At 39.8% G+C, this 22,068-nt stretch overlaps 1 protein-coding gene across 1 annotated transcript in view; it reads left to right on the top strand.

Annotated features, from left to right (window-relative positions):
• The first annotated feature begins 1,052 nt into the window (after positions 1 to 1,052).
• Positions 1,053 to 22,068, top strand: part of LOC119727343 (stromal interaction molecule 2-like) — a 110,453-nt gene continuing 89,437 nt past the window's right edge. Inside the window, exons 1-3 of the mRNA XM_038199197.1 lie at positions 1,053 to 1,114; positions 1,912 to 2,109; positions 11,153 to 11,357. Of these exons, the coding sequence (XP_038055125.1) occupies positions 1,053 to 1,114; positions 1,912 to 2,109; positions 11,153 to 11,357 (465 nt within the window). The remainder of the gene's footprint in view (positions 1,115 to 1,911; positions 2,110 to 11,152; positions 11,358 to 22,068) is intronic.

The raw sequence follows: 22,068 nt of genomic DNA, 5'->3' as shown, positions 1-22,068 counted from the left end.
CACCCACATCTTGTTTGTTATGATTCAAAAAATTGATTTAGCATGGATGCCAGCCATTACCCAAAAAAATGCCGTGAAAATTACTCTCCAGATTGACTTTTCCACATTTGGCTAGCTACAATTTTTTATGTTGACCACTTGTTTAGTTGTTCTGTGTATGAGCTGTTTATAAATTATTCATTGAATTCACACATCTTGTTAATGAAAATCAGCATATAATCTTAAAGAAATGTTTTTCACTACTGATTAGAATATTTATTGAATATTTTTCATCATTTTGTCGGTCTTTTTATGTTTTTTTGCCCATAACTTTTTTATGTAGTTTACATTCAACATCAATTAACCTATTTCTGTGACGTCACACTATTGTTAAAAGTGTAGATTATTTTCTCGAATCTACACTTTACTGTAGATTATTTTGAGAATCTACACCTAACTGTAGATTATTTTAAGAATCCACAGTTTTTGTTGTGAACAATTCCATGTATATTCCGGCACTAACAATTTCTTTTTTTTTTAAGTTTCAGTCCATTATAATGAAAAGAAAAAGAAATGTCAATGGTACTCAACAATTTTCGAAAGAATTTGACGTGTACCTGATTTTGATAAATACCCTACATGTACTACTTTAATTTTTTTAAATTTTTACACAAAATGTTCTCGTTTGACTTTTAATTTGCCGTGCCGATATTTTTAATAAATTATAAATTTTAACCTAAAGCGCAGTGTAAAATATTCCTTTTTTATGTTATTTGCAGTTCCCTTTATTTTTATCTTAAGTCTTATTTTTGTATTTTTATATTATTATCTATATGTTAATGCTGAAATTTTATTGATGCTAAAAATTCAATTTTTATTTTTTTGTCTTCAAATTTGCATTATAAGAAAATCAGTGGATACCCTTCAGTTAAAGAATATGTGCACATCTTTTGTTATCAAAATGACAATCATAAATAGAATGGACGATTAACTAACGAAATCAAATGAAACTCATAAACGTCTCAGAGTATATTCCAATGTAACGTATTTTCCAAGCAAAATTGGTGAGTGAGATGGTGAGTGAGATGGGCATATTCCGATGTGTAGCCTACTCCACAAATATCATGATATCAAGGTAAAGAAATGTGGTTCCCATTGAATGGCCAATGACATATGGTTCCACAAATCAAAAAGCTCTATGCACAAATGAGTTGCTTCCCAACTTTTTCTTGTGCCTGGTGATTGAACTCCTCACATCAATCCCGTAAAAAAACAGCATCAAAGAATTTTCCGGTATAATCCTCAAGCTGTAACATACAAGTGCGAAATCTCCATTTGGCTTTGGGAGTAAGGAAAGACAGTGTATTCGCACTAAACACTTCTGATCGTGAATGTGTGTGTGACTTACCATGAGGACAAATGTACTGTGCAATTGATGAATGGAACAAAAGATGTGCACCCATCCGAAGGGTTAACAATAGGACCTTGTTAGGATGCAAGCGCAGGGCCAGGCAAAGTTGACTAGATTGTATGAATACACTTATTCACAAGTGTGGTAAACCAGGGATCTTATTTGCATAAACTGTTGTTGTTTTAAGAAATAGGTTAAGTCAGAGAATAGACTCGGAACTGAAGATTCGTTCAGTTCCTCGTCCATTCTCTATAACAGAAAAACATGTCATTAATCAAAAAGCCAAAATTATATTTACCGTTTTCATATTTTAATAATAAACAGCTGTCAAACCATATCTTCCACCTGAAAAAAAGGATGTTTATGTTTTGCTATAACAAGAAAAGACCTGAAGGCTTGTAAGTAGAACCTAACCTTCATTCTTCAGGCACCCTTGTGAATCTACAAAATCTCACACCACCAAAGTTTGAGGTAGAATTACATTGTATGTAAGACACCTAACAGTTTACATTGACCATCAGTGTTTCATGTTTTACCGTTACAGCTACCCACAGCTACCTGAAAGACACAACACTGTTAGTCTCATTGGTGGTGGCTGTCGGTGGGTGTTGGTTCGCCTACGTCCAGCATAGATATTCTCAGTCCCACATCAAGCAGATGCTGGGGGACATGGAAGGGCTTCAGAAGGCTGAGGATGCACTCAGTGAAATGCAGGAAAAGTAAGACCTTGCTCTTGTCGATGTGAATAGTCATTTAATTAGATGATATTTTATACCACATATTTTGACAATGTTAAACCATCCCCGTCCCGCCCCAAAAGCCACCCTAAAACATCTGCCTTATCTGTGTTTTTTTATGTTTTGGGTATCAGGGTAAAGATAAGAGCTTTTTCATTCAAATACTGCAAAAAAAATCATGAAAATAGCACTTTGGGTTGCTGAGAAAATGTCATTTATATAAAAGTAGTCATTTTTCACCAACTACTTCAAACAGTGAAACATTTAACTTTAAGCCTACTGTGGAATTATCATTCTTTAAATTTCTTTAGTATTTTGACGTATTCATGATGCTGAAAGTGTTTAGAATAGGACTAAAAGAAGGACAAGATACGGTACCTGTTCAGGTGGAAAATAAAAGGTATATCCATCAAATTCATTTGTATAGTTAACTATAGCAATATTGTGTGCCGTGTTGTTTGAAAGGATTAGGACATGCACGATTAGGTACAGTGACAATCCTTACTGTGACAATCCCTTACTGTGACAATCCCTTACTGTGACAATCCCTTACTGTGGGAATTGGTGTGTGTACAGGATGAAAAATGACTACTTTTACATAATTGGCATTTTCTCAGCAACCCAAAGTGCTGTTTTCATGATTTTTTTTTCAGTATTTAAAAGAAAAAGCTCTCAGTTTAATCTGATACCGAAAACATGAAAAATTAACTGATCCTTTTTTATTTTTAAGGGCAAGTGTTTTGGATTGCGTTTGTCTGGGGGGTCAAGCTGTATATTCCCCTCTGTCATGAGATTCACATGTTTGGTCATGCATGTATAACATTTGCCACATAAGTACTTAAAGGTACAGTCCATCCGTCATTTTTAATATGTGTATTATGTAAGTTTGAAGCAACAAAAGTGCTGAAAATCTAAAAAGAGTGCCAAACTACTTTGCTGAATTAAAAACGAACCTATTTTACAAGAAATTTCCAGCAACCACTGTTTTCTTCAAAATGATAGCTTACCAAAAAGAATAATTTCACAGGGAGTTTAGGCCCATTATTATCTTTAAACCAAGTATGCTTTTCAACAAAAGTTACATCAGTTACTTTTTGGAGAGCTGCAGATGGTCGATCGACTGTCGCTTTCACTTGCAGGATGATGCAGTGCATATAAACTTTAGGGGTAATTGACAGTCTCTTTCTAATTATCGTGTATCCATAATTTAAGGGCAAATAAGTAACAATGTCTGTCTTAATTTCCAATCTGTACTGATGCAAAAATAAAGGAACACCTTAATAAAAGATATATATATATATCAATAAAAGACAAATATATCTATACATTTTGGGTTAATCGTCCTTCACACTGGCAGCAGAAGCTGAATTGCGAAGGACGCAACGACAACATGGTCGAACCAAAGACATGTACATTGTAACTAAGGGTGCCTTAGTCTGCCACCATATGACCCCATGACTTACCACAGAGCACAGCCAGATCAAAGGGATGATTTTTACAAAAAGTGGAAAACCAGAGAAGCCAGAGAGAAATCCTTGCGACACAGGAAAAAATTCATGAAATCCCAGCTGGAAATCAAACTGGGCCACAGCACTTACAGGCAAGTGCTTTATGCATTGCACCCTTATCCTTCATGAACTTCATCGGCTTCCAGTTCACCTTCTATCACCGCGACAGCCGACTGCGTAAACTACAAGACTCAACAACACTTACACAACAACATAGTAGTGTATGAACAAGTGATGTCATGATGACGTCATCATGGCTCACGTGACGTCATTTTAAAAGTTGATATTTCAAAGCCCAATATCTACAGAACGGTAAGTCTGATTGGGTTGAAACTTTGTACGTAGGTAGACCGGGACGTGTTATAGATAAAAATTGAGGTAACGTCATCATGACATCATCTTGTGATTTTATAAATATTTTTGAAGTTTTGAAAGAGTTTTACCATATCTCACTGACACAATAGGCTAGATTCAAAATTCTTTTTGTATTAGGTTTGTTAAGCAATAGGTATATGCACAAAATTTGGAAAAATGTGTGACGTCATGATGACATCATCAAAAATGCGATTTTGTAAAGCACATAAGGGAATGTCCGATTGTCATGAAACTTAGTGGGTGGGTAGATAATAGTACTAGTGCACAAAGTCTGGAATGACGTCACAATGACATCATCGGTAGATTTTTTAATATTATTTTTTCTTTAATATTTACAATTTTATTCTGCTTACAAAATTTAACATTTTGATTCATCCGATTGGCTTCAAACTTGGTACTAAGGATGTGAATCTACGTTTAATTTAATAAACATTTTGGAAAATTTTTCGGTAGCGTTTAAACGTTTAGCCAACACTTTAAAAGGACTGCCGCCTGTGTCCCAGTATATGTGCGGTAACTGCAGTCATCTGTGTTTGTAGTTTTGTATATACACTTGTACACACTTTAACCACCATTTTTTCTATGTTCTTTTTAAGTCTGTTGGCTTAATAGACAAAGAAGAAATGAATCGTCTGCAAGTGTTGTTGAATCAAGTGTTACTTCACGAAATGTCAAGGCCTGAAGAAGATCGGCGCTGTTCAGCTGCTGCCATGTCTGCAAAACTATACTCGTCTGAATTTCATTATTTTATTTTTTTTTGGTCGCTGTTCTTGCTGTTTTATCTTTCCTGTAACTGTTTTGCTGGATGAGCTAACGGCCCTACATATTCTGGAGCAGCAAATTGATCTTCAAAAACGAGGTAAAATGAGGTAAAACTGCCACATCTTGCTCTCGATAACAAGCCTCTTTTACTACTGAAGATAAAGGTGGTATTTCCGACACTTGCGTTCTATGATATAACTGTGCATTTTTATCGGGGAAACAGTTTGTAGTAACGGCTCTGTTGGAAGACTTCATTATGACAGAACATCCATACTTCGCCTTAAACCCACCTCATCTACCCTGAGGAGATTGCCTAGTCATTCTCTTGAGATTCTTCAAAACCTTGGGCTCCTTAAGCCAAGGCGTGGCCGCCGTGGGGGCTGCCACATACGTTGACAGATCCCACTTGTTTGCTCTGCAAGCAGGGAATATGTCCTGCATGCCAACTCCACCCGTTCAGAGCATAACCTGGTTAAGCTTCGAGCCTCACCAAACCCACAAAAGACTCTAACTCTAGAGCAACCCTTGTTGCTTCGCATGCTCCTTACTAATGCACAATCATTCAACAACAAGATGGAGGAACTTGAACTGGTTCTGCACTCCAACAAGGTGGACATTGCAATTGCAACAGAGAAATGGTTCACCGATGCAACTATCCAGGTAGCTAACATTCCTACATTTACTACCATCAGTAAATCTCGTCCGCACAAGCGAGGAGGTGGTGTTGCTATTTTTGCCAAGGATCATCTATCTGTGCATACATTGTCCGACCATGTCTGCGAGTTTGAATGTATGTGGCTGAAACTCGACGTAAAAAAGGCTAGATGCTCGGTGGCAAGTTTGTACATAGGTGTCATCTACTATCCACCTAATTCAACATATGAATGTGAGATTCTGGATCACATACATGTATGCAACACTGTAGATCACATTCGTGCGTCAGACATGTCAGCAATAATCACCCTCTTCGGTGACTTCAATGGCTTGAAATGTGACCCTATCGAGGCTAACTTGAGTATGACACAACTGATTTCATTCCCTATTGGTGGTAATGCTACCCTGGACAATATTTTCACCACCTCTGGGAGCTAGTGATCATTGCTGTGTCCTCCTCTCGGCGGTCTGTGAACTCCCTCAACAAAAAAAGGGCGCAACAAGCTTTCGACCCTACAGAGATTCTTCGGTGCGTTCGTTTGGGCAGTGGATAGTCGACTACGACTGGAGCAGTGCACTCACTGACTCATGTACTGACTCAGTGGGAAACTTCTTGACTACAGTTACAGATGCCTACAATTTCCATTTTCCCCTGGTAACCTCTGCACTGCAGAACAATGACAAACCTTGGATGACACATCGCTTGGAACGACAACACGCCTTCAGAAGTGTTAACATGGACAAATGGAGTTCACTTCGTAGCAAGATACGGTGGGAAATTAGGATTGCCAAGTGTGAGTTACACAAGCACACTGTCCAACATCTGAAGTGTAGCCAGCCTGGCAAATGGCACAGACAAATTCAAAAACTTTGCCAGATTAAATCCAAACGTACCATGATCCCTGGTGCTGACGTCGACCCAGAAACTACTTCTGAAACCATCAATGGCCACTTCGCTGATATATGCAATCAGTTGCCTGCCCTTGATCTCCAAGGGTTACCTTCATATCTACCAGCCAAGTCACCACCCCCTCTTATATACAGGGGCCAAGTGCTTAAGACCCTCAAGGGTCTGAAGCCAACCAAAGCTGGCCACCCCTCCGATTTGCCAGTACGACTGATCAGTGAGTTTTCTCATGAATTGGCTGACCCTCTCACCGACTTGTACAACGCCTGCCTACTTGAAGGAAAATTTCCCTCCATTTGGAAGACAGCAACTATTGTGCCCATTCCTAAGGAGAGGAATATCGAGCCTTGACCAGCTTCGGACAATCTCCCTCACACCGATTTCCGCAAGAGTGTTTAAAACCTTTCCTGCAAAGAGGATCCGCGAAGACATTTCTTCAAAGCTGGATGTCAATCAGTATGGCAACGTCAAAGGCAGCTCCACCGTGCACTATCTCGTGGATATGCTTAACTTTGTGCATGAGGGACTTGATAAGCCTGGTCATTTTGCTAACCTTTGTGCCATAGATTTTACGAAGGCTTTTGATCGGGTGAACCATAACATTGTCATTCGAAAGCTCATTGAACTTGGAGTTAGACATTCTATCATTCCCACTGTCTGCAGTTTCCTCACTGAGCGTACCCATAATACTAAGCTCTGCAGCCACTTGTCAAAGACTCAGGGTATTTCTTGTGGGGTTCCCCAAGGCACCAAATTGGGTCCAATTCTGTTTCTGATTTTGGTTAATGACGCATCAGCTGAAAACTGCAGACATTGGAAATATGCTGATGATTTAACTATAGGTGAAGTAGTGAAGCATGGCCCACCATCTCACATGCAAAGCTATCTTGATGACTTGTCAAGTTGGTGTTTGACAACAATGTACTTCCAAAGCCATCTAAATGTCAGACCATGACAGTAAGTTTTTTGAAGCGTGACACTCCTCGGTCCTTATTTAAACTTGATGCCACAGCATTGAATTCTGTGACCTCTATGAAGTTACTTGGTGTTACTGTACAAAACGACCTGAAATGGGACATCCATACCACAGATATTGTCTCTCGGGCATCCCGTAGGTTGTTCACTTTGGGTATTTTTAAGAAGGCTAATATACCCACCTCTCACATGGTTGCTGTGTACACTGGCTACATAAGGCCCATTTTAGAGTATGCAAGTCAGGTTTGGCACAGTTCTATAAGTGTCCGCCAAAGTGATGCCATTGAAAGCATACAGAAACGTGCAGTGCGTATCATTCTTGGCCATGGCTATGACTCCTACACCGCAGTACTCAGCGTGCTTGGTTGCCTACCCTTAAATCTAGGAGGGAGGATCTGTTGATTAAGTTTGGTAACAAACTGCTTAACTCTAATAGATTTAGAGGCATGCTGCACAAACGTGAAACATTCATTATTTGTTTTATATAACACCTGAAAAAAATCCTTGTCGTCTGATTGATTGACTTTTAATAGCCAATTTATTCAGGTTAAAAACTGTTTAAAAGTTCGACAAGTTCATCATACATGTATTTATATTAATGCAAACTGTTCAACAGGTTGAGAACAATCATTTTAAGGCCCTATATTACAGAACCGGAAGTCCGAATTGGTTCAAACTCAATCTGCATGTATTCCAGAACGTGTTAATGACAAAAATTGCAGTGACGTCATCATGTGATGTCATCGTGTGATTTTATACGAATTATTGAATTTTTTGACCTTTTAGTCATATTTCATCTACGGAACATGATAAATTCTTTTTGTAATAGGTTTCACAAACAAAAATTTAACAAAAATTTCGAAAAATGTGTGACGTGTCATCATGACGTCATAAAAATACGTATTTTTTTTAACACATATAAGGGTATGTCCAATCGTTATGAAACTTGCTGGGTAGGTAGATATTGATAAAAGTGTTCAAAATCTGAAGTGGCGTTGTCATGACGTGATCATCTTATTTTTTATTAATTTAAAATTTTTAATATTTTCTTCTTATTACAAAAAATTACATAAAATACATCAAGGAGTAGGCACAGACCGAGACCTTTAGCTTGTATTGTTTCTAAACAAGTTATGTCGTGATTTGACGTCATGTACATTTTGCTAATTTATAACACCAAATTCACTTCTACACAGCCCCATATTTTTAGAAGAATACACATGTACATGTGCATTCGAATTGGATGAAACTCCTACATGGCAGTGGTTGCTAAAACGGTAGAAACAGCTCTGTGTTTGTCCACAAACACATGTCTAGTTTATACTTTCTCCAGCCATTCATTCTAGCAAAGTTCATGGTTTCTATTCTCCTATTTTGTCTTCTGTTTGTTGTCTCTACAATTTGAGTGAGTTTTTGTAACATTTGGTTGGTTCGTGATTTCTTGGTCGTTATTGGTAAATTTGGGAGCGAGGCCTTCGCACAGCACAGGTTGCTGGTCGCTCACTTCCATACACGGCATTTACAAGGCTGTGTCCCTTAGGCTTCAGGTTGCAAGTAACTCACACCGTACCCAACTAGCGAGGCTTGGCACTGGTTGCAAGCTACTTGCGTTCTACGTTTATAGGACCATTATTTAACATGAGACTCTGCACAGGCTGCAAGTAGCTCACGCGGTACTGAGCCAGTGAGGCTTTGCACAGGCTGCAAGTTACTCACTATATGCTCATACTATACAACTGCTGGCATGAGGTTTTACATAGACTGAAAGTCACCAACGCTGTACCCAACAAGTGAGGCTTTGCATGGGGGAGCGTCGCACAAACTGCAAGCCGCTCACTCCCTACGCACGCTACAAATTACCGACCCATTCATGTGATATTTCACTACGTAGCAAATCCCTCATGCTGCACCGAATATTTGTAACTTTCACCTTCAAAACAAACACCTGTTATTTAACTGGCACTTTTGTTATCTCACAGCCGTGCTGACCAATGGGCGAGACTTCCTATTGACTGCAAGTTGTTTACTCCTATAACACATGTCACAGTTACCCCTTTATTTTAAGGACTGTGACTGGAAAGATAAAGGATCAGACTGCAAACACCAAATAATCACAGCACTTGATCAGAAACCTTTTCTCACGCAATGGCCGTCCGGGGGCGAGTTCCGGCGGTCTGTTTTTGACGCGAGTATTTTCATTGTTCTCACACGCGAACAGCGGGAACACGACCCACGAAGACTGCACTCCGAACAGGATCTCACACCACCAACCCATCAGGGTTTGCAAACATGATATACCCGTGTCAAGAAAAAGACCCGCCCGAACTCGGCCAATGAGTGCTTGCCAGTTGCCAGATGATACTTCTTTCATATTATATTCTAGATTTTTTTGTTCTTTCTCTCCGGGATGCCAAAATATTTTTGTTACATTTTATCTCTTATTTTAAGGTAACATGTTTTCAATAATAATCGAAGTACACGCGTACCATCTGGTGGAGCATCTGAACTTCTGAAACATGTTTTGCCCGAAATAAAAAAAGAAAGTAATACAAATTTGATGCAGCCTCAAAAAGGAAGCAGGTGGGCCATTGAGGGTTATTGGTGGTTTTCACGGAATGGATGGAGCAACAACAAAACTTGAATCAGTTCTTAAAACAATATTCAGAATAATGAAAATGGTTAGACGGTTTCAGCTGAAACAAATTGCAGTTGTAATGCTGACACTCAAAACTTCCAAATAGGGGAATATAAATTATTTTTCTCTTCTTACAAAAGTTTGCAAACAGAAAGTCCTTCAATTTGATGAGACTTTCGATGCATGTTACAACAATTATGTAATCGGCCTGTGATGTATACAGGTGCTTAGCTCGTTTTGTCACGTGAAAATAAACGAGTAACTTCATAAATAAATAAATGAAATAAAACTATATTACATTAAATAAATTGTTATTTCTTTTGGTGATTATTTAGAACACATTGCGCCTGGAATATAGAAAACTTACCAAAACAGTATTTGCAGTTATTGCCGTCTTTATTTTGTGAGTCTTTTTTTTTTTTTTAATAAAAGTGTAATCAAAAATATAATCAACCTAAAGTACATGTAGGTATGAGAACGCTTCAACTTATCTGATACAATCCCTTATTCAAATTCTGCGTCACTGCTATTGAAGGGGGGAGGGGGAGTCTGTTTAAAAAAAAAGTTCACTTATGACAACTTTTCTTTAAGACGAACTGAAAGATGTGATGAACCATGAGATTCTCATCTGGAGTACGGTTTCATTATATTTTAATGAAGTTAATAACATTTGATCTTAAAACTTGATTTTTTCAAGTTGGACAAACTGTAATGAAAAGGTTTTGACATCCTGATGAGAAATAATGACAAAAATATAGAATATGCTTGTAATATGAAGCTTGAAAGAAGTATTATCTGGCAAAACTCCTTGCGTTTTGTCCTGTTTGCAGAGCGGGGGGGGGGGGGTACAAGTGAATCATTGCGTATGAAAAGGTTTTTGACTGTGTCAATAGAGGGCGCTGTTTCTAATGTTTTTTCTCATGCAGAATTTTCAGAGATTTTACAGATTTTCTCATTCCCAAACAAACTGTGGATCGGGGAACAAAGTTTTTTAGATATGGTACATCATAGTCTACATGTCTGGGAAGTTTTATAAAATTCGGTGGACCAGATCGCCTATCTTGAAAACTAAAGCGTTTCGGCCTTTTGTCCCAAGGACTATAAGAACTGGACTACATGTAATTATTATTCACGTGGAGTGAATAATATACATAAGATGTGACCACAAAAAAAGGAAAATGAAAAATCTCCCCTTTTTTCCAATCACAGATTAGACAAAGCCCAGGAAGAGCATCAAACTGCAATCAGGGAGAAGCAGACCATAGAAGCTAAGCTGACTGATCAGATATCAAGGGCCATGCAGGAGGCAGAGAGGTTGAGAGAAGCAAGGAAAGCAGACGTGAAGGATGGAGGCTGCAACACGCAAGTTGAGCTGGAAGAGAAACTAAGACTAGCTGAAGAGGAATTAACACAGGTAATCAGTTGACTGAGGCAAGTATCTTCACCCACTGTAGCCTCTTCAGCGTGGGAAGTTTATAGCCCTCTTCACACGATGCCAAAAAACTGCAATGATGGAGAGATTTTTGCAATGATTGAGAAATATTACAAAATGGCCATCGTGTGAAGGAAAATCAATGCTTGAGAGTGACCAGCTTTCCTTGTGAATTCCTCTCAAATATTGAGATATTTTGGTGGAGGTCCCGACCTGCGACAAATCTTCCACTAGCGGAAGTTTTCGCACGGAATGCATGCTAATCCTTCATGTGCAACCAAACCCTTGTCAATTGAACAATGTCCCTTGCGAAAGGCTGTCCAGTGCGCATGCGTGGTGACGTACCTCTGCACACACGTGCATGCATGCTGTATACGTGTGCAAATAAGGATGGCAAAGTTCAGTATGCAGGCGATCATGTATGTACGGGCCCGCTTCCAAAATCCACTTTTGAATTATTTGACCAACCAAACTAGTTGGCGACATTAAGAACATGCATGTATGTCATAGATAAAGCGCAGGGTTTTGAATTTTTTAGGGCCATTTGGAGGGGAATTGACGATGACAAGGACAAAATGCACCACGAAAATAAAAATGGGAATTACTGCGCGATGTACCTGAGCACGCAGGTTCTGCTACACGGCACCAACCGGCCCATAAACCACATAGGAAAATCTTAATTTCTATTCCAAGAAACTGTTCATTCAAAAATTACCAAAAAAAGTGTAATTACATTCAAAGATATCTGCTTTAGGTTGGCAGCGTCATTTTTTAGGAATAAAAAACATTTTTGATTCTAATTTGATCGAAACAAAACAGGGGCCCTACACTACACAATCGCCAGTATGTGACAGTGCATGCTGTTCTGATACATTTCTTAAGCTCATTACATCACCGCAAACAAAAGAGACAGCTGAAAATTCAGCGAGAATAATAGGCTTCCTTCCTGGAGATGGTATTGCCATGCATTTCGTCTTCTTTTCTGTCGAAATCTCCTTGGCATTGCTCTTTGTGGGCCACTTCATCCCCAATTTTTCTGTGTTTCTACAGTCGGTTTAATATTTGCAACTGCAAGGATAAAAATTCGCGCTACTGCACTGGTACTAGTACCATTTATCATTGCAAGTCCCATAGTGTAGTGGCAATCAGCGAATTGCACAATGTCCTCTCAAAGATCGATCTCGGCGTTGTGTTCGTTTTCATGTGAAGCCTTGCGAATGAAGTGGAGCGTGTAATGATAAGATAAACAATCTGCGCTCGTAAAATGAGTCTCAAACATTGTGAGTTTTTTCGTTGTCGTGTGAAGAGGGCTTAGTACCAGCTTTTTTTATGGCATTTCATAGCCATAACCTATGTGCATTGGCATTGTACCTACCGGGTATCGGATCAGGGCTCAAATTTCATGAAAAATAAGTACTAGCCACATGGGCGTCGCCAGGATTTTTTCTAGAGGGTTGCAAAAAAAAATTTTGGCCAAAAAATGCTTGTATTTCTCAACACATTCTCGATTTATCAGTTTTAGAGGGAGGCAGGGACATTTTGCGCCCCCCCCAACTCATTAAATTGACACCACTTTGTCTTCGCGCCTCTTTCTTTTCTTTTATCTTTCTTCCTTTTTGTTGTTGTTTTGTTTGTTTGTTTTTGCTTTTCCGGGGGGGGGGGCAAGTGCCCCCCCTTGCCCCCCTCGCGACGCCCATGACTAGACAGCAGGTCTAGTAACTGAAGAATCTTACTGGACCTGAACTATTTTATAAGACCTGTGTCATAAATAAGAAAAAACAACATTTTGCACTAGATGTATGTGACAGGAATACAACAAAATGCTATTTACGAGTCACCCATTTCGTGTGTGCACTTGGCTAGTTCCCCTGGAAAATTAGTCTAATTCTCTTGCTAGCGGGCAGAGGAGTCCTTCATTTGAAGAAAATCCAGGAGCCGAGCTATAAATCGCTCTCCTCAAATCCTTGAGGAGAGCAAATGGATTTTAAAATCCATGGATAAACAGCGGTGAAACGACAGTAAACATTGTTTTTGTTTTGTTTTGAATATCAGGATTTATTCAAGGGCTGCATTTTTATTAGTTTTTGCATAATAATATGCTCAGTTGGCGTAACTTCTTTTGTTTTTGTAATTGTAAGACAAGGTAAAATTTATATAAAAAAAGTAACTAAATGGAGATTAATAAAAGGTTTGACTTCTGCTTACGCTTTCATTTTTTAATACAGTTGTCAGTTGGTTCATCACTTAATTATACTTGGAAAATGGAGTTAATAAACGGCAGACAAACATGATATTAACAGCAACTGAATATTTGTTTTCAGATTCGTTAAAATTATATGAAAATTTTCAGCCTGAACTATTTCCATTGCACTACGAAAGCTATATATAAAGGGCCTCAAATATGACAAAAACTTGCCTTAAGTGTTATCGAAAATATTTGCCGTCAATAATCTTAAAAATAATGGAAAATGCAGGTCAATTATACCATATGCAAAATGCAAGACACGACGAGAAACTGGCTAACAATGTCTGAACTTCACTTGGTACAAGCGTGCGATGATGCACTGTGTGTTGTGGACTGGCAATGGGCCGGCAATGAGCTTCGTTTTACAGTATGAGATTTTGGTGAAACACGCTGCATCGTTTCACTTCATATACCAGTAGTACTTCCTCAAAATAAATTCATGAACACGGGAAATACAAGCACAGACAGGAAAGACCAAGTTCTGTGAATATAAGCTTGCAAAGATCGTCTTTCACCATCGATGTTTTCTTGGCATTTTTACGATGTCTATTCCGTCCGGCCTGCATGCAAAACACTGTACTGCAGTGTGCATGCACCGTGTGCGACTATTGCATTCACTGGTTACCGCATTTCCATCATGCCTTCTTTGGCCCTTAGTGCACGGCACGACGGGAACCAGTCACTGCTGCACTAGCACGTATGGGCCCAAGTGTTTTCATATATCGATGCAGCTCTGTATGTACGTTCACATCTGCAACTACCGTACCGCTAAAAAATACGGGCACTTTTCGCAATCGATTTAGCGCGAATATCTCATCGCGAACGCTGTGCCAAAAACTTAGGGGGGTCGCTGTAGCCGGGACGTGCTTCGTGAGATTGTGCGAGAAACACTGTGTAATGCAAGAGATTATGCGAGATTTGATTTGCCATTCGCAAATGCTTCGCGTGCGTTCATGTTCGTGGCCACCATTATTGTTACCGGTACTCCCTTAAAGATGTCGAACGTTTGCGGAATGTTATCATACACTTCCCAGTATGATGCTGATATAAATATTCTCCTGCATCACAGATTTGTTACAAACACTTCGTGGATGGTACCGTAATTTCCTAGAATACATGCGAGCTCACGGTAATGCCGATAAGCAATGTCACTTGTCGCGGCAATCTTGTTGTTTAGTCTGTTCATAAATCAAAACCTGGCCCTCTTTCCACAAAAGATGTTTGTGCAAGTAAAGGCATAAACCTATTTGTACAAGCCACGATAAAACCAAAACAACCGAACCAAAATTGTATCAATGTGAGTACGTCTGGAATTGTATACAATGGGAAAGGCGCAGGCGCGCCTGTCTGGAAATGTAGCAATTTGGGAATGCGCACCCTTTGTGATCTCCAGCGCTCAGCGTGGGAACGTGCGCTGGCTAGCCCACAATTGTCACGTGACAAGCGGTGAACAACCGCTAGTAAACAATCGGCCACTTGTTCCAAGAAGTTTCTCCCTGTTCGTACGCTCACCCAACCCGCCCTCCCCAAGGTTGGAGGTTGACGGGAATACAAGTAGTTAACTTACAATAGCCAAGCGCACGTGAAGGTTATTGGATATCAGTTGGTTTGGGCTTGACACGTAATTTTACTTGGTATAAATAATGGTTGGTTGGTTTGGGCTTGACACATTTTCCGAATGGGTCCCAGTTAGTGGAACATTGGTTGGTTGGTTTGGGCTTGATACACGTACATGAATGCATTTCCACACTAGGACCAAACGGAAAGAATAATGGTTGGTTGGTTTGGGGCTTGACACATCATTTCCCCGAATGGGGCTGTAGTTGGTTGAATATTGGTTGGTTGGTTTGGGCTTAATAGTCAACTACATGCTATATTAGGACCAAGAGGGAAGAATACAGGTTGGTTGGTTTGGGCTTGACACATCATTTCCCCGAATGCGGTCCTTAGTTGGCTGAATATTGGTTGGTTGGTTTGGGCTTGATACATAACTACATTCTATCTTAGGACCAAGAGGGAATGATATTGGTTGGTTGGTTTGGGCTTGACACATCATTTCCCCGAATGTGGTCCGTATAGTTGGCTGAATATTGGTTGGTTGGTTTGGGCTTGATACATAACTACATTCTATCCTAGGACCAATAGGGAAGAATTTTTATTGGTTGGCTTGGGCTTGACACATCATCTCCCCGAATGGGTCCTACTCAGTTGAATATTGGTTGTTTGGTTTGGGCTTGATATATCGATACCCTTCCAAACTAGGACCAAAAAGGAGAAAAATTGGCTGGTTGGCTTGGGCTTAACATAATTGCCCTGACGAGGTCCTATATATTGGAACATTGGTTAGTTGTAGACATGTACTTTTCTTTCTACAACCACCCAGATAATTTAAGTTGAGTAATAGGATTATGTTAAGTAAACCCTTGCACACATAACGGGGTTGTTTTTTCCTCTGTGCCAGGGCTTGGTCAGGTGGTCACGAAAGTTGACCAGTTACCTTCGCCAGGCCTTGTCACGGGGTGCCCCGGGACGCCGGGGGAGGCATCGAGACCACGGGGCTCTCGGCCTCGGCGGAGTAACCATCCGCCGAATGGGGCGGCTGACCCAACCTCTCTCAGTCCCGGGAATAACCAGGATAATACTCGGGGGAACTAGTTTTGCATGGGTTCATATATAATAAGCCCCCTAGTTGGGGGAAAAGACCTGTTTGTTGCTTGAATTTACAAGTTTGCAGTTTACTCCTTTTGAGTTCGAGACCAGTTATATATATATGTGTTTAGAACAAGCTACTTGCTTGACAAGCATTATAATGAGAGATATGCTATCTAATTTGTGATCATGATTTAGGATGTAAGTTGCTAATGATTATGAACAAATTGATTGGATGGACATGATCATAATTTAGGATGTACATGTAAGTTGATAATGATTATGGACAAAATAATTGGATGTACAATTAAGGCGTCCGACAGGGAGAAATAAAGAGCTTGGAGGCAAGGGCAAAGAATTCTTGGATCGTGTGTCTTTGTACAATTAAAATTTTTCTTACTGATTTGTTGGATGATTTCAAACACATACAGTGACTTCCGTTCCCTGTGTGTTCTACAAACCCTTTAGGAGTGGTAAAAACGAATTTTAAACACATGCAGATAATTTTTTTTTATTGAATACGTGTATAATAAGAGATTTTGTCACAATGCATGTATTTTGACAAAATCCTTTATACTTGGCAAACACAGGTCTGCTATTTCTCATGGTTAAAAGTTAGATATTTTTCAAGTTACACTGTCCTGTGTAGTGATTTTTGCTGTCTCCAACAGCTTTCATAATTGTTGGCATATTTGCTCTGTTTTTACATTCAATTAGCCCCCCTCTGTGGCAATTAAACACTTAAAAAATTGGGCTATTGCAAAAGTTGGGATCCTGAGCAGGATCCTAGCACTAATTATTCATAGATTGGACCAATCACAGCCAAGAGTTTTGACCAATCACAGCCAAGAGTGTTGACCAATCAGCAGATACATTGAAGCACTAATGATATGCAACAGTGAAACAATGCATGCACATGTACTGCATATACTGTGTGGGTCATTCTGTCACAGCACTTTGAGCAAGTTGGATCAATTTGTTTGTGAAACAGCAGGAGTGTTCTTAGTGGTTCAGTTTCAGGATTTGTGGAATTATAACCTTGGATGTCTCCAATTCCCAAGTCCAGTGGAATTAATTGGCAATCATCAATTGAGTGGATTGATAATCTTGGAACTTTGACCTTGGATTGATGTTGGTGTCTCAGATTTCTTCAAATCCAATGAAACTATTTGACAGTTACTGAGTTAGGCGTTCTCTAGCCCAAGGACATGGCCAAAGTCATCAACTGCAAGTTCTCCTGCTGTTCTTCAGGCAGTTTGTGGGCACTTCACTGTCTGTCAATTGCCCCTGCTTCAATGCCAGTAATGAACCCATAGACTGCAACTTTTGTGCAAGTCTTAGAAATACACACGATGCTTAGAAAATGTGGGCCGATCCCAGTCATCAGCCTTCATCGTACATGGGACAAGTTAATGTTGCTTCAGCATGTCAGGCCTGCGCAACAAGGCCAATCTTCAAGGGTGGAATTCAAGGTGAGATAATTCCAATAATACATGTAGGCCTAGCCAGTGTTTGGGGAAAGCCTGTTCAGTACCACTTGGTTATAAAGTCTATAGAGTGTAGTTTGGATCCTGTTCAAATGATTTGGCTAGAGGCTTGGCATAATGTTAGGCAACAACTTGAGAATAAATACTGTGCAGTAATTAACTCACAGTGTTTAGGCCCTCTGCTTAAGCTTTAGCTAGAACAGGTTCTGTATTCATGCACAGTAACGTAGGCATGTGGATATATTCTGTGGATAGGCCTGTAGTAATCAAGCATGGGAACATCTTTCAGTTGATACACATTTTGACTCGGCATGCTTGAGGGGCTACGTCATGCTGCCGTAGGTAATCAACAGTATGGAACAGCTAGACTACTGTAGAGTTTATTCATTATTTTTCCTGGCAAATGGACATTAGTGTGTAAGTGCAATGTAACAAAGAAGTTCCAAATGCGCTCGCAGTGGGTACGTAAAGCCCAATTTGTTCATGGCAAACGGACATTATAATTTAACGTGCCACTTAAGCGCACGTTTATCATGAAGGCATAAAAATGACAATAACTTCTGGAGTAATATTAAAAAAAAAAATTTTAAAAAGGGGGGAAAACCAATACACATTGGGAATGTTCGTTTTTGCAGCAAACCTTCAGCATCATGTGTAGGACAATGTTATTCTGTAAGAAACATGTTTAAGGGCGCTATAAACGGGCACTTCGTCCTTAAATCCTCAAAAATATTTTGTTTGGATTGTTTACTTATCCTATTTCAAACATCTGGGTGAAGGGAAACCATCCTAATGCCCTACCGTTAAAAAAAAAAAAAAAAAAAAACGTTTAAATACATCGGACACAACGGAGTACGAATGCGTTTTTTCTTGTTTTTGAGTCAGTTAGCAATCTATGCACGTCGTTATTACTAGTACTACTATGCACGCAACCATGCTCGTGAACAACGGTGACAGTCACCAATGCAAAAGGCGTGGTTTCTTACACGTCCGCAAAAGGCGAGCCTATTACGGGTGACATCACAACTAACGGTAGTACCCAAAAAGCATGGTTTTGTGGGGGTCGCAAGTGGACCCCGAAAGTTGTTCTCGCACGCATAATACAGGAATAACACAAAATGCACAGTTTTCAACAAGAATAGTGTGTGGATGTTTATATCCTACTTTTCAATAATGTACTTTCCGATTTACATAATTTCATTCAGAGCATGTTCTGTGGCCCAATTGGGCTGTTCTAGGACGTATGCAGTGTCCATGTAATTTTCTTGGCGCCGGGTGTTTTTGTTTGTCCCATTTAGGTTGAACACATGAATGTTGTGACTTTTTTGGTAAACACTTGTTCACGAAACATTGGTACTGGTAAAATGCACTCGTGTACATGTACATTAAATACTACTTACTAGTGTTGCACATATTAACTATTATCAACACTGTTTGAGAGCCTCCCATACTGTAATTCAGAGCACTGTGTTCAGATCATGTTCGTGGCCAGTTACTATGGCTACTTCGTGGGGCTGTTTCTTGTACATTGCATTTATTTCCGAATTGTCTCAGTGTCACCTTATGACAGGTCGCGGAGCTCTATTCTTGTCAAACTGTAGATATCTTCAGGCTAGAATGATTGCGGCAACATGCTAAATAGGTCTGGTCTATATGTGGGCACTGCACCACATTGTCTTAGGAGAGTCTCCTGTCATTTTGCCTTTAGTATTATTCAATCACATTTGAGGATTAATTGAAAGGTGACCTTACACCATAGTTCATAAATGTGTTTTTACTTTGTTTGAATTCTGTACCGCCTGTTTGTGATTACAAACATTTGCTCATGGTTTGTTGAGTTCCCTTGAGAAGTTGTTTTCAGACTAGAACATGACGCCATAAGATGACAATGAATCAATATATTAAAAAAAAAAAGGAAAATGGAATCACAATGACAAGATAATGAAACAATCAATTCACACAAAAAACAACAACAACAACAACAATAACATTTAAATAATCCATACATCACAAATGGACAGCTGCTGCTTTGAGTATTTTTCTCTGTTTGCAGGATCACAGGATGCAAAGGTTAAATGGATCAAACGCATCAGAAGTTGGTTCTCTGAAGACAGGAACTCAGTACTGTGGAAGCATGAAGGCAGGCAGGCAGGTATTGGCCAGGTCTGCACTATATTGGATGTATGTATGCTGCAGCATCACTGAGAAACGTTGATCAGCTCTTCAACATGAACACTGTTAATAACTCAACAGCCAAAATGGTTCTGTTTAATTTAATGATCGCCTGGTATTACTGCAAACATGGCATATTGTAAATTGCACTCGCTGTTGATAGTTTTTATGGCTTTTTAGTGTGCTTGTTATTATTTATGACAAGATTTGAGTGGCATAGTTCCCACTGTTTATAAGGCCACGGGAGCAAGCGAAAGGTGATGTGGCCCATATATTTCACGCTTATCATGATGCTATTTGATTGTTTCTAGAGTCCATCAGAAACTTGGTCGCCTATTTAGGGGCCAGAGAGGAGTTTTCCTAATTTTTTTCCCCAAAATGTTTTTTATTGGGTTTTTCGCCTCTCCTAGAAGCAATTATAACTTGAAGATGTTTTCTTTTCAGGTTGTGAGTGACTCTCACCTTTAATTTCAGGCTGTATAAAACTGGTGTTGATTGCACATTGGCACATGGGCCTGCGTACAGTATATGGTTATCACCAGCATTTGCTCCCGTGGAATGGATCATTGCGATGATCGGATGCTGAATTAAATTTTGATCAATTTTTGGGAGTATCGAGGAATGCATTTGACTTTGCAGGGCTGTAGACCTGTATGTTTTGAGACATTCTTTCCCATTGGGTGTGACAGAAGTAGGCGTGTCATTATATGCCATTCAATGGTCTGCTTGCTTTTGTTATGCATACACCTACGCATGCCAATTTAAAATTAAATTCCCTCTCATGTCAAGTGGGATCAGGGTAACAGGTGCAATATGGCTGACATAAGTTGGAGCACTTCTCATCATCTTTCTGTGCCGGTTGTAACTCTTGAGATATTTATGAAGTAATATTGACTTTTAAAATTCAAAATACTTGTATCTTGTCCTGATGGAGGACACCAAGTTGCTGTATGGCAGCATAGAGCTGTATACTCCTGCCCAGGGAGCTGAGATATGGACCCAATGAGCAAGGGTAATAATGAGGTAGCGCTCAGATATGTGTGCTTCCTGTGACACGAAGTGTTTCATTAACACGTGATTTTCATTAAGAATCAAGTTTGGTGAATAGTTGGATTGCTGTTTTGTGGTGGCTTTTCTTCTTCCTGTTGGGGCGTGCTTTGCACGTGTGGCGTTTTAACAGGATTCGAAGACAGCCATCTCCTAATACGTACATGATTGGACATGTATCATTATTGTTGTGGTTATTGTCACCAGTTGATATTGTTACGGATATTGATGAGTGTTATTATACACTGTGATGTGAACTTTGTAAGGGGTCAGCCACTCTCTCTTATGTACCCATGGGGTTTGGGTGTGCTGTATCTTCCATGGCACAACCATGGCTGTCCCCAAAATGTTGACCAGATAATTTGGTTCTGACATGATTACTCCTGGGCGTGGGTACCCATGCATTCATTAATAATTGGCCTGGGTGCCAAATGGTAATTGATGTTCATGTACATTGGACCTGGGTGTCCATTAATAACCCTTACTCTCTGAGGGTAGTTTACTGCATGTCAGTTGGTTATGCCAATGCCCTCCAGCTGCAGTTAATTGGAGGATACAGTCGGCTCCCGTTATAGCGAAAACGGCTAGAACGAAATTCCGGTTATTACAAACAAATACCTTCGGTCCCGGCAAAATTGTGCACATGTCTATGGGGAAAATTTCGGTTAAGACGAAAACGGACAGTACGAAATTCCTGTTAAAGCGAAAGGTTTTGGCGACCCGGTTGCGTAAAAATGCATTGTTAGCGACCCATTTATAACGAAAGGTAATCCTGGCTCACGGCTTTTTTCGTTCAATTTGAAAGCAGTACAATGTATTAGTAATCAGCAGGTGTCCGTCTTGTGTGAGTAGTTTCATGTTGCCGACGTAGATGTATTCAGATGGAGGTGCTAATCGGTTTGCCGGCGCACAGTCAAGTTAATCCCGCGCTGCGGTTAGGCCGGTCATCGCAGTGTTGCAAAGACGCGTGCCAGTCACCCGAGCCACTTGCACATCGCCATTGTGCCATTAATCAAAGACGTACTTCGACCTTTGTGAATGGGCTTTCCCAATGTGTACCTAATTCTGCCGCGGTTAACAACAAAGGCCCATC

Source organism: Patiria miniata, unplaced genomic scaffold, assembly GCF_015706575.1.
Source record: "Patiria miniata isolate m_02_andy unplaced genomic scaffold, ASM1570657v1 HiC_scaffold_20, whole genome shotgun sequence".
NCBI lineage: Eukaryota > Metazoa > Echinodermata > Asteroidea > Valvatida > Asterinidae > Patiria > Patiria miniata.
This window is presented reverse-complemented; position numbering and strand designations above follow the sequence as displayed.